At 43.4% G+C, this 12,559-nt stretch overlaps 1 protein-coding gene across 1 annotated transcript in view; it reads right to left on the bottom strand.

Moving 5' to 3' along the window:
• LOC140390318 (uncharacterized) overlaps positions 1-12,559 on the bottom strand; it is a 408,192-nt gene that overhangs the window by 106,440 nt on the left and 289,193 nt on the right. Inside the window, exons 67-69 of the mRNA XM_072475373.1 lie at positions 1,450-1,485; positions 825-851; positions 629-655 (exon numbers count right to left, since the gene is read on the bottom strand). Coding sequence (XP_072331474.1) covers positions 629-655; positions 825-851; positions 1,450-1,485 — 90 coding nt within the window. The remainder of the gene's footprint in view (positions 1-628; positions 656-824; positions 852-1,449; positions 1,486-12,559) is intronic.

Here is a 12,559-nt window from a genome sequence, read left to right on the forward strand (position 1 = left end):
GTTTGGAACTCGCAATCCGCCCCTGATTGCCACGCCGAAACCGTTAGAGACCGTATAAATTACTAAACTACAATTCCTGTCAGCATCAACGTGTCAGAATTGAGCATATCCGGGAATAAACGTGCAAAAATTCGACCTTCAACCACGAATGGAAAATTTGTGTATGCCAATGCGGACATCGCCCGTGATAGTCCAGGCGTCCTTCATTGGATTATTCGACTTTACTTGTAACATATCATGGAAGAGAAATAAAATTACACGGATTTATTTGTCTGTGAATCGTGCGAAGTGGAATTTTCAAAAAAAGCCCTTGAATTTTGTACATGACAGTAAGAAGGTCTATTCTTTAATGTACCTGAAATTCATATTTATAAGACATTGGTTTATTTTTCGTACGTTGTTTCAGATAAAGATATGTACTAATTAGCGACTAATATGGTCGGATGTCAATGTCCGATATCATAGATGAAACCGTTTGCTTGGTACTTCTGTTCATCATGAGATTTTCGTAACTTGTTCGTTATTTAAATCAATTCCAGGTCAACATCACTTAACGTAGATTTAGTGTACCAGCCAACATAAATAATTGTCTTCTGTTCTGACCTGCATTTTTGCCATGGTTACTCACCAATTACTTTAATATGGGCAAATAAATCTGAAGATAATTGTTGAATAATTGTCAAAAAGAATAGATTCATGAAGCTTATAATTTCATATTTTCTTTTCGAGAATTCAATCATTGTATATTGTAGTTAAGAAATTACACACTGCAACTTGACGGAAAATGAATTATGAAGATCAGAACCCGAGACAACACACTTTACCTGACTCCTTCTTCTTTAGTTCTGTCTCTGGATTTAAATATTGATGTTGTGATTGTTAACGAATGATACTGCGCACAAATCTAGTACTGATAATCAATGTTTCAAGCAACACAGAGAAAAATTATTTTGGAAAAACAATTGGTCATTCAATATATTGGAAAGCTGCTGATAACCATTGGCTAAACTAATCGCTAATATTATTTGTTCAGCTAGGATTACCGATTGAATTGCCGCAACTTGGTGAACATTACTGTTTCCACAGAAACTAAGTCAGTTTGGCCCAAGAACCCGAATATTAAATTCCGTGGGCATGAATGAGTTTGAAGGAAATATACCTCCCATGTATTGCGTTGATTTCCAAAACAATTTAATAAATTAAATACCGCAGTTGATGGCACTGCTGACTCAAGGCGCTGAGGATGCGAGTTCGATCCGGGCACCGGTTTTTGCTGACCATGTGGAGTTTGCACATTTTCACGAATCTGCTTGGGCCGCAGCCTCACAGCCCTAGAAATGTGAGGGTCGGTGAATTCGGTACGGAAAATTGTCCCGTCATTGGAAAACAATTGCGTACTTTAAGTTAATAAGTAAATAATAAATTCAGTCCAACATTTCATTGTTTTACCTGCACCAATCAAAGCTTCATTGGCTTGCTTTAGTTCTGAAAAAAAAATCCAATGTGTTTTGGGAAAGGGCAATATAAAATAAACCGTACACTGATCGTTTAACCATTACCTTTATTTTTGTTTGTTTCTAAAAAAAGTATTTCTTATTTGAGCAAAGAACTGTGCATTCGCAAGAGATGCAGAACCAATTCCCAGATATGGAGACGATGGACTGGACGAGGTTTTGTAAAAGTGCTTGTCTATTTTGTAACTTGTATTTTTTCAAGGTACTTTGGGTGCCAGATGATCGTTTAGAATATGAAATTCAATGATGTTTGAATGGCCACATTAAGTCTGAAACAAAATCCTGTGGCGTGGTAGAGATAACGTTGAAATACAGCCACAAGAACAATTCAAAACCATTGCAAAATGATGAAGGGGAAGAGCTGGCGAAGACAATATCCTATAGCCATTTAAATGATATTGCTAGCGCAAACTAATTTACAGAAACATATTTGAGAATATGTGTTCCAGAAATATTTTTTTAAAGTCACTATTCACGATCAGCAATGCGACAATGAAACGAAAGGACTGAATGTAATGAGAAAACATTGTGATGAAACCTTAATAGATTTCGTACCCATTACCTATGCTTGTGACTCCCATTTGAACGAGACAGAAAGGATTATTTGCATCTCTGATTTACTCTTCCCAACACATTTCGAAGTTCAACATCTCTACCAGGCTACCTCCAAATATTTTCCACGCACGTTTACATTTTTTTGATTTTTGCTGCGTGAACTCCTGCTGTTGGACGATCGGCATTGGGACAATTATATCAGAAACCAAACTGTTTCTATGTGCTCCAACTGACACTGGTTCATTGCGAATTTTGCAATAACCCTGTGAACTTACAAATATACTTTGTCATAGATGATATCGTTTTTACAAGCTTTATTAAACCATATCAACAAAGATTCGGGAAAAATAGCATCCAGAGTGTAAGAATATACTATTCTGCTCCTACCTTTTTTTCAATAAATATTTCACGATATGCAAAGCAGTACATTGGTACGATAAATTGCCAAATGTTCAATCACATTCCAAACATGACTCGAGGAATTGTCAAAATGTTGACATTAACAGATTAAAGAGATTGATTCTCACTTCAACCAGGATGGCGAGACTTGATGTTGAGTTCATCAAAATGTCATAAATAAGATGGGTGGCAATCAAAATGCATCGCGTTTCCCTCGATAAGCCATGCCGTTCATTCAAATTAAATGCTGTGATTGGAACCATTTTGACATTGCCGCCAAGCACTCACAGTTACTCTGAAGGAAATATTGTTTAAAACATGATCTGGAAGAACATTACATTGTCAGCTCTATGCAAGCATATTGTTTCGCAAGATCTAATAACATTTCTGGGGAAAGGTGCTACTGAGTTGCTTCACATAAACTAAGTGGTGAGCAAACCAGGGAATATTGAAATTTGCCAAATTCACTTGCCTGTTATATATTTACTCAGATTTTGGTCGAAGTTGAACGAATGTATTGCAATAATGTCAGAAACATAGATGTCCATTTACAGTAAAAAGTTCTCAATCAATAAACATTGGAACTACATATGGTGAAAATATAGGATTAATGTTCCATTGTGGGAAACTGCGAATTATATGTTTTACTGGATTGTTTGGAGGAAGGAAACAATCATACTGAGTCTGTGTTTCGTAGTTCTTGAAATTAAAATTTTCCACTCTTTGATACCTTGATAAGGAACACTTTTTCATCTTAATAATTTCAAACTCAACCTACATGGATTATTTCCTCCCTACGCAGAGCTCTCTCCGATCCACGGTTCCTCTCCCTATGTTGAAACATCATTCATATTTATGTCAGACCTTTGCATGCACCAGCTCACGGAGCCAAATATTTAATTGTCATGTCATATACTGATAACGAGAAATGTGTTGTTCGCCAAAATTGTCCATATCCCGCACTCCGCATTGGTTCTAAATTGTGTGAAAAAACTGCACAAATATAAATGCATGAATGTTAGTAACATGGCATTTAGAGATGCGCATTTGCACGGCGACCGTATTATTCAAGGTTATCTGATATTTCGAATAAACATTGGGAATGTAATTGGACAACATAAAGCACTGTGAGTAAAGGGTGAGGTGAGTACAAGAGTAAGAAATTACCTTGCTTCAGATAATATTTATGGAGAAAAAGTTTTGAAGGGAATCCGAGATAACGGGAAAAAAGGCTTAATGGCCGACGTTTTTGACGTCCCCTCAACAGTAACAGTCGCCCACATATCAACAGATAATATGGGTTTGAAAGCGATTTACTACAATATTGAAGTGCGACATTCAACATCACTTTAATTTGACGATGGACCTGGGCAAAGCCTAACCTGATAATGAGTGCAACAATAATTTTTGAGACACCTTAACATCTTATTGGAACAGTGCGCCTTTGGATTTCGGCCGGAAGTTGATTCAGGATCTGGTTATGTGTAATGAGTCAGGGTACATTCAATAATGTATAATACCTGCCAGAGGGATCACAATGTGACACAGCTTTGCAGAAAATCTGAACTTGAGAACTGAGCCCTTTAACTAGTGCCTGAAACGTTCAAAAATACGTGAAGACATAGTTGGCTCATGATGACTGCAGAGATATGTCAAATGGAATCTGTTGAAAATTAAGTATCGGACATTTAATGTGATATCATAAGTCCCAACAAGGAAACAATCCACTGATGAAGAACGTTTCTGCCAGATCTGTTCAATATCAATGGCTAACTGAGGAAGTTTAAACTGTCATGAAAGTGCTGAACTTGTGTGCATTAGAGTGTTAAAGTGAGAGTTTGGTAACTGAGAGATATTAAGGGTATATTTTTGTCCAAAGTCTAGTCTTTCTTTTATTTTCGTAAATTAACTTAAAAGTTGTTATTTGGGTTAGAAGAAAGTGAGTTTTCAATCAGCTTTAAACAGATGTTCTATTTGCAGCTACTTGCAGCTGCAGCTTGTTAATTAGTTTATTGGATCAACACAGTTTTCAGAGGCTCGATTCAGGCAGTATAAAGGTGAGCCAGCTTAAATAGAACATACAATTCAGACCGAGGCCATTCAGTCCAGCGAGTCTGCACCAACGCACTTAAGCCCTCACTTCCACCTTATCCACATCACACAATAACTCCTCCTTTTTTGGGGGCCTCTATGGACAATTTATCCTGGCCAATCCACCTAACCTGCACGTCTTTGGACTGTGGGAGGAAACCGGAGCACCCAGCGGAAACCCACGTAGACATGGGGAGAACTTGCAGACTCTACTCAGGCAGTGACCCAGCGGGGAATCGAACCTGGGAGACTGACGCTGTGAAGCCACAGTGCTAGCCACGTATGCTACTGTGCTGCCCAAAAGTGCTGACAAAAGTTACAGTGCTGTCTTTGTTTGCATTTGAGTGCTGAATGTGTGTGTATTAGAGTGTTAAAGTGAGAGTTTGATGACTGAGGGAGTTAGCAGAGGACGGAGCAAGGTGCTCCTTTCATTTTAGTTTCTACATTTCATCAAAGACCGTGAAGGGAGCCGGGAGTTTGCAGTGAGTGCAGCTGACTGGGAGTAGAGGCAGAGGGCGGAGTTCCAGTTGGTTAACAGGGCAGCTACATTCTGTAACGTAAGAGTTGTTTGCTGTTGTTTTCTTTTTATTTTCTATTTTTATTATTTGTGTTTGTTTTGTTTTTGGGTGGGCAACAATCTATCTTTGTACCATTTCGCAGAATCAGCAGGTTTAGAGGGTTCACGTGGGAAAGTAGTAGCAGTATATCTATATATTTTAAGGGGCGAAGGGTTGTTTAATCTTTTCTTCTTTTTGCCTTTAAATCTCTTTGGGAGTTCAGATCAGAGGAGATGGAGGGTACGGCAGTTGAATGCTCTTCCTGTAGGATGGTTGTGGTTAGGGGCATCACCGGTGCCACCACTGACGACACCTGCGGGAAGTGCACCCAAATCCAGCTCCTCAGAGACCGCGTTCGGGAACTGGTGCAGGAGCTGGATGAACTTCGGATCATTCGGGATGCAGAGCAGATGATAGAGAGAAGTTACAGGGAGGTAGTCACACGCAAGGTGTAGGACAAGAGTAGCTGTGTTTCAATCTGGGGCAGGAAAAGGAACGGGCAGACCGTGCAGGGATCCCTCGTGGCCGTTCTCCTTCAAAACAAGTGTACCGTTTTGGATGCCGTGGGAGGTGGGGGGGATGACCTACCGGGAGAATGTCCTTGCGGCCTGGTCTCTAGCACTGAGCCTGGCTCTGCGGCTCAGAGGGAAGGGGGAGAAGAGAAAATAAATAGTGATAGGAGACTCACCGGTTATGGGAATGGATAGGAGATTCTGCGGTCGCGAACGAGAGTCCAGGAAGGTATGTTGCCTCCAGGGCCAGGGATGTCTCAGGTCGAGTATACCGGATTCTCAAGGGGCAGGGGGAGCAACCAGAGGTCGAGGTGAACATAGGCACACACGACATCGCAAAGAAAAGGGATGAGGACCTAAAGGTGATTTTTGGGAGTTAGTTTGGAAGCAAAAGCGCAGGACAAGCAGAGTAGTGATTTCAGGATTGCTACCGGTGCCACGTGCAAGTGAAGCAAGTAACAGAGAGCGTGTGCAGCTGAACACGTGGCTACAGGGCTGGTGCAGGTTTCAAGGCTACAGATATGTGGATCATTAAAGTATCTTCTGGGGAAGGTGGGACCTGCATAGGAAGGACGGATTGCACCTAAACTGGAGGGGCACCAGTATCCTGGGTGGGGAATTTGCAAGAGCTCTTCCGGAGGGTTTAAACTAATTTGGCAAGGGGACGGGAAACAGAGCTATGGATGAGAGGATACGGCGGCTGTTGAACAGATAGAAGCAGTATGCAGCGAGTCTGTGAGGAAGGATAGACAGTTAATTAGGGGAAGTTTCACTCAGTGGAATGGGTCAAAGTGTGTCTGTTTCAATGCAAGGAATGTCAGGAATAGTGGGATGAACTTAGAGCATGGATGAATACTTGGAACTGCGATGCTGTGACTATTACGAAGACATGTACTTCACATGGGGCAGGAATGGTTGTCAGATGTTCCGGAGTTTAGATGTTTTCAGAAGAATACGGAGGGAGGCAAAAGAGGAGGGGACGTGTCACTGTTAATTATGGAATGCATCACAGCTACAGAAAAGGAGTATGGGTGGAAATCAGAAACAGGAAAGGAGCAGTCACTTTATTGGGTGCTTTCTATCGACCCGCCCCCCCCCCCGGCCCACCCCCCCCCCCCCCCCAATAGCAGCAGAGAGGTAGAGGTACAGATTGGACGGCATTTCTTGGAAAGGTGCGGAAGGAGCAGAGTTCTTGTCATGGGTGACTTCAACTTCCCTGATATTGACTTGAACCTCCTTACTGCAAATGGTTTGCATGGCGCAGATTTTTTCAGATTGTTCAGGAAGGCTTCCTGACACAATATGTAGATAGGCTGACGAGAGTGGAGGACATATTGGACTTGGTGCGCGGCAACAAACCACGCCAGGTATCAGATGTCTCGGTGGAGTGACAGTGACCACAACTCCTTGACTTTCACCGTTGTCATGGATGGGGATATCATTATGGGAATTTATTTACTTGGGGGAGGGGAAATTATGCTGCTACAAGTCAGGAGGTGAGGAGCATGAAGTGAGAACGATCGTCCTTGGGGAAATGCAAAACAGTAATGTGGGGGTTGTTTAAGGTGCACTTGCTGCGAGTGCCGGATAACAATGTCCCACTGACACGAGGAAGGAATGGTGAGGTGAAGGAGCCTTGGATGACAAGAGGAAGAAGGAAACTTACTAAGGTTGCGGAAGCAAGAATCTGCACGACTCTCGAGGGTTACAAGCTAGCCAGGAAGGAACTACAAAACTGGACTGCAGAGAGCAAGAAGGGGGCATGAAAAAGACTTGACGGGCAGGATTTGGAAAACGCCCAGGGCATTCTACACTTACGTTAGAACTAAGAGGATGATCAGAGTGAGAGTAGGGTCGATCAGGGTTATCGGGGGGGGGGGGGGGGGGGGGGGGGGACTTGTGCCCGGAGTCTGAGGAGATGGGAGAGGCCCTAAATTTTGCTTCAGCATGCACTAGGGAGATGGACCTTGTTGCTCATGAGAACAATGTAAACCAGGTTAGTAGACTCCAACAGGTTGATATTAAGAAGGAGGATGTGCTGGAAATTTTGAAAAGCATCCAAATAGATATGTCCCCTGGTCCTGACGGATATAATCAAGGTTACTACAGGAAGCGAGGGCGGAGATTGCTGCGCCGTTGGCGATTACCTTTATGTCCTCACTCTCCACTGGCGTAGTACCGGATGATTGGAGGGAGGCTGATGTTCCCCTTTTCAAGAAAAGGAATAGGGAAATCTCTGGGAATTACAAACCGACCTGTCCTCCGCCTATGGTGAGAAAAATATTGGAAAGGATTCTGAGAGATAGGATTTACGATTATTTCGAAAAGCATAGTTTGATTAAAGATAGTCAGCATGGCTTTGTGAGGGTCAGGTTATGCTTCACAAGCCTCATTGAATTCTTTGAGGATGTGACGAGACACATTGATGAATGTCGGACAGTCCATGTGGTGTATATGGATTTCACTAAGGCACTTGAGAATTTTCCCAATGGTAGACTCATTCAGATCGTTAGGGCACACGGGACACAGGGACATTTGGTTGTCTGGGTACAATTCCCTGTGCGAAATAAGAAGGCGAGTGGTAGTGGATGGAAAGTATTCAGCCTGGTGTTCGCTGACCAGTGGTGTCCCGCAGGAACATATTGTGTCAGGAAAACTTCCTGTACAATCTGAAAATATCTGCGCCATCCAAACCATTTGCAGTAAGGAGTTTCAAGTCAATATTCGGGAAGTTGAAGTCATCCATCTGTTCTGGGACCTCTGCTCTTTGTGTTTTTGGATGAGGAAGTGGAAGGGTGGGTTAGTACGTTTGCCGATGACACGAATGTTGGGGAAGTTGTAGATAGCGTTGAGGGCTGTTGCAGATTACAACAGGTCATTGAAAGGATGCAGGCCAGGGCTGAGAAGTGGCAGATGGAGTTCAACCTGGATAGATGTGAAGTGATTTATTTTGGACGGTCGAATTTGAATGCTGAATACAGGGTTAAAGGCAGCATTCTTGGAAGTGGGGAGGAAAAAGTGGTAAATCTCGTCTGTACCCTCTCCAAAGCATGCACATCATTCCTATAATAAGGCGACCAGAACTGGGCACAATATTCCAAGTGTGGGTTTTATAAAGCTGCAAAAAAAAAAAAAAATTGCGGCTCTTAAACTCAATTACCTGTTAATGAAAGCCAACTTAACTCAATTACCCTGTTAATGAAAGCATTCTTTGAAGTGGGGAGGAACAAGTGGTAAATCTCGTCTGTACCCTCTCCAAAGCATGCACATCCTTCCTATAATAAGGCGACCAGAACTGGGCACAATATTCCAAGTGTGGGTTTTATAAAGCTGCAAAAAAAAATTGCGGCTCTTAAACTCAATTACCCTGTTAATGAAAGCCAACACTGCATACAATTGAGGGTAATTGAGTATAAGAGCCGCAATTTTTTTTTGCAGCTTTATAAAACCCACACTTGGAATATTGTGCCCAGTTCTGGTCGCCATATTATAGGAAGGATGTGCATGCTTTGGAGAGGGTACAGACGAGATTCACCAGGAGGAACAGAGGGATCTTGGGGTCCACGCAAATAGATCCCTCAAAATTGCCACCCAGGTTGATAGGGTTGTTAAGAAGGTGTATGCTCTGTTGGCTTTCATTAACAGGGTAATTGAGTTTAAGAGCCGCAATTTTTTTTTTTTGCAGCTTTATAAAACCCACACTTGGAATATTGTGCCCAGTTCTGGTCGCCTTATTATAGGAAGGATGTGCATGCTTCGGAGAGGGTACAGACGAGATTTACCAGGATGCTGCCTGGAATGGAGGGCATGTCTTATGAAGAAAAATTGAGGGAGCTTTGGCTTTTCTTACTGCAAAGAAGAAGGAAGAGAGGTGACTCGATAGAGATGTGCAAGGTGACGAGAGGCATGGATGGAGTGGATAGCCAGATCATTTTCCCCAGGGCGAAAATGGCTGTCACGAGGGTACATAGTTTTAAGGTGATTAGAGGAAGGTATGGGGAGATATCAGAGGTACTTTCTGTACACTGTAGTGGTGGGTGCATGGAATGCACTGCCAGCAGATGTGGTGTAGTCAGAGTCACAGAACATAGACCATAGAGAAATACAGCACAGAACAGGCCCTTCAGCCCACAATGTTGTGCCGAACTTTTGTCCTAGATTAATCATAGATTATCATTGAATTTACAGTGCAGAAGGAGGCCATTCGGCCCTTTGAGCCTGCACCGGCTCTTGGAAAGAGCACCCTGCCCAAACTCAACACCTCCACCCAACACCAAGGGCAATTTTGGACACTAAGGGCAATTTATCATGGCCAATCCACCTAACCTGCACATCGTTGGACTGTGGGAGTAAACCGGAGCACCGGGAGGAAACCCACGCAGACACGGGGAGGATGTGAAGACTCCGCACAGACACTGGTCCAAGCCGGAATCGAACCTGGGACCCTGGAGCTGTGAAGCAATTGTGCTTCCACAATGCTACCGTGCTGCCCTTAAGAACAAATAAATCTACACTATATCATTTTACCGTAATCCATGTACCTATCCAATAGCTTCTTGAAGGTCCCTAATGTTTCCGACTCAACTACTTCCACAGGCAGTGCATTCCATGCCCCCACTACTCTCTGGGAAAAGAACCTACCTCCTATATCGTCCACCTTTCACCTTAAATTTATGTCCCCTTGTAATGGTTTGTTCCACCCGGGAAAAAAAGTCTCTGACTGTCTACTCTATCTATTCCCCTGATCATCTTATAAACCTCTATCATGTCGTCCCTCATCCTTCTCCGTTCTAGTGAGAAATGGCCTAGCACCCTCACCCTTTCCTCGTAAGACTTACTCTCCATTCCAGGCAACATCCTGGTAAATCTCCTTTGCACCTTTTCCAAAGCTTCCGCATCCTTCCTAAAATGAGGCGACTAGAACTGTACACAGTACTCCAAATGTGGCCTGACCAAAATTTTGTACAGCTGCATCATCACCTCACGGCCCTTAAATTGAATCCCTCTGTTAATGAACGCGAGCACACCATAGGCCTTCTTCACAGCTCTATGCACTTGAGTGGCAACTTTCAAAGATGTATGAACATAGACCCCCAAGATCTCTCTGCTCCTCCACATTGCCACAACTCTACCGTTACCCCTGTATTCCGCATTCATATTTGTCCTTCCAAAATGGACAACCTCACACTTTTCAGGGTTAAACTCCATCTGCCACTTCTCAGCCCAGCTCTGCATCCTATCGTTGTCTCTTTGCAGCAGACAACAGCCCTCCTTACTATCCACAACTCCACCAATCTTCGTATCGTCTGCAAATTTACTGACCCACCCTTCAACTCCCTCATCCAAGTCATTAATGAAACTCACAAACAGCAGAGGACCCAGAAATGATCCCTGCGGTAGTCCACCGGTAACTGGGATCCAGGCTGAATATTTGCCATTCACCACCACTCTCTGACTTCTATCGGTTAGCCAGTTCGTTATCCAACTGGCCAAATTTCCCACTATCCCATGCCTCCTTACTTTCTGCAGAAGCCTACCATGGGGAACCTTATCAAATGCCTTACTAAAATCCATGTACACTACATCCACTGTTTTACCTTCATCCACATGCTTGGTCACCTCCTCAAAGAATTCAACAAGACTTGTAAGGCAAGACCTACCCCTCACAAATCCGTGCTGACTATCCCTAATCAAGCAGTGTCTTTCCAGATGCTCAGAAATCCTATTCTTCAGTACCCTTTCCATTACGTTGCCTGCCACCGAAGTAAGACTAACTGGCCTGTAATTCGCAGGGTTATCCCTAGTCCCTTTTTTCAACAGGGGCACGACATTCGCCACTCTCCAATCCCCTGGTACCACCCCTGTTGACAGTGAGGACGAAAAGCTCATTGCCAACGGCTCTGCAATTTCATCTCTTGCTTCCCATAGAATCCTTGGATATATCCCGCCAGGCCCGGGGGACTTGTCCAACCTCAGGTTTTTCAAAATGCCCAACACATCTTCCTTCCTAACAAGTATTTCCTCGAGCTTACCAATCTGTTTCACACTGTCCTCTCCAACAATATCGCCCCTCTCATTTGTAAATACAGAAGAAAAGTACTCGTTGAAGAGCTCTCCTATCTCTTCAGACTCAATGCACAATCTCCCGCTACAGTCCTTGATCGGACCTACCCTCGCTCTGGTCATTCTCATATTTATCACATATGTGTAAAAGGCCTTGGAGTTTTCCTTGATCCTACCCGCCAAAGATTGTTCATGCCCTCTCTTAGCTCTCCTAATCCCTTTCTTCAGTTCCCTCCTGGCTATCTTGTATCCCTCCAATGTCTGAACCTTGTTTCCTCAGCCTTACATAAGTCACCTTTTTCCTCTTAACAAGACATTCAACCTCTCTTGTCAACCATGGTTCCCTCACTCGACCATCTCTTCCCTGCCTGACAGGGACATACATATCAAGGACACGTAGTACCTGTTCCTTGAACAAGTTCCACATTTCACTTGTGTCCTTCCCTGACAGCCTATGTTCCCAACTTATGCACTTCAATTCTTGTCTGACAACATCGTATTTACTCTTCCCCCAATTGTAAACCTTGCCCTGTTGCACGCACCTATCCCTCTCCATTACTAATGTGAAAGTCGCAGAATTGTGGTCACTATCTCCAAAATGCTCCCGTACTAACACATCTATCACTTGCCCTGGTTCATTACCAAGTACCAAATCCAATATTTCCCCTCCCCTGGTCGGACAATCTACATGCTGTGTTAGAAACGCTTCCGGGACACACTGCACAGACACCACCCCATCCAAACTATTTGATCTAAAGAGTTTCCACTCAATATTTGGGAAGTTAAAGTCACCCATGACTACTACCCTGTGACTTCGGCACCGTTCCAAAATCTGTTTCCCAATCTGTTCCTCCACATCTCTGCTACT

This window comes from Scyliorhinus torazame, chromosome 14 (assembly GCF_047496885.1).
Source record: "Scyliorhinus torazame isolate Kashiwa2021f chromosome 14, sScyTor2.1, whole genome shotgun sequence".
NCBI lineage: Eukaryota > Metazoa > Chordata > Chondrichthyes > Carcharhiniformes > Scyliorhinidae > Scyliorhinus > Scyliorhinus torazame.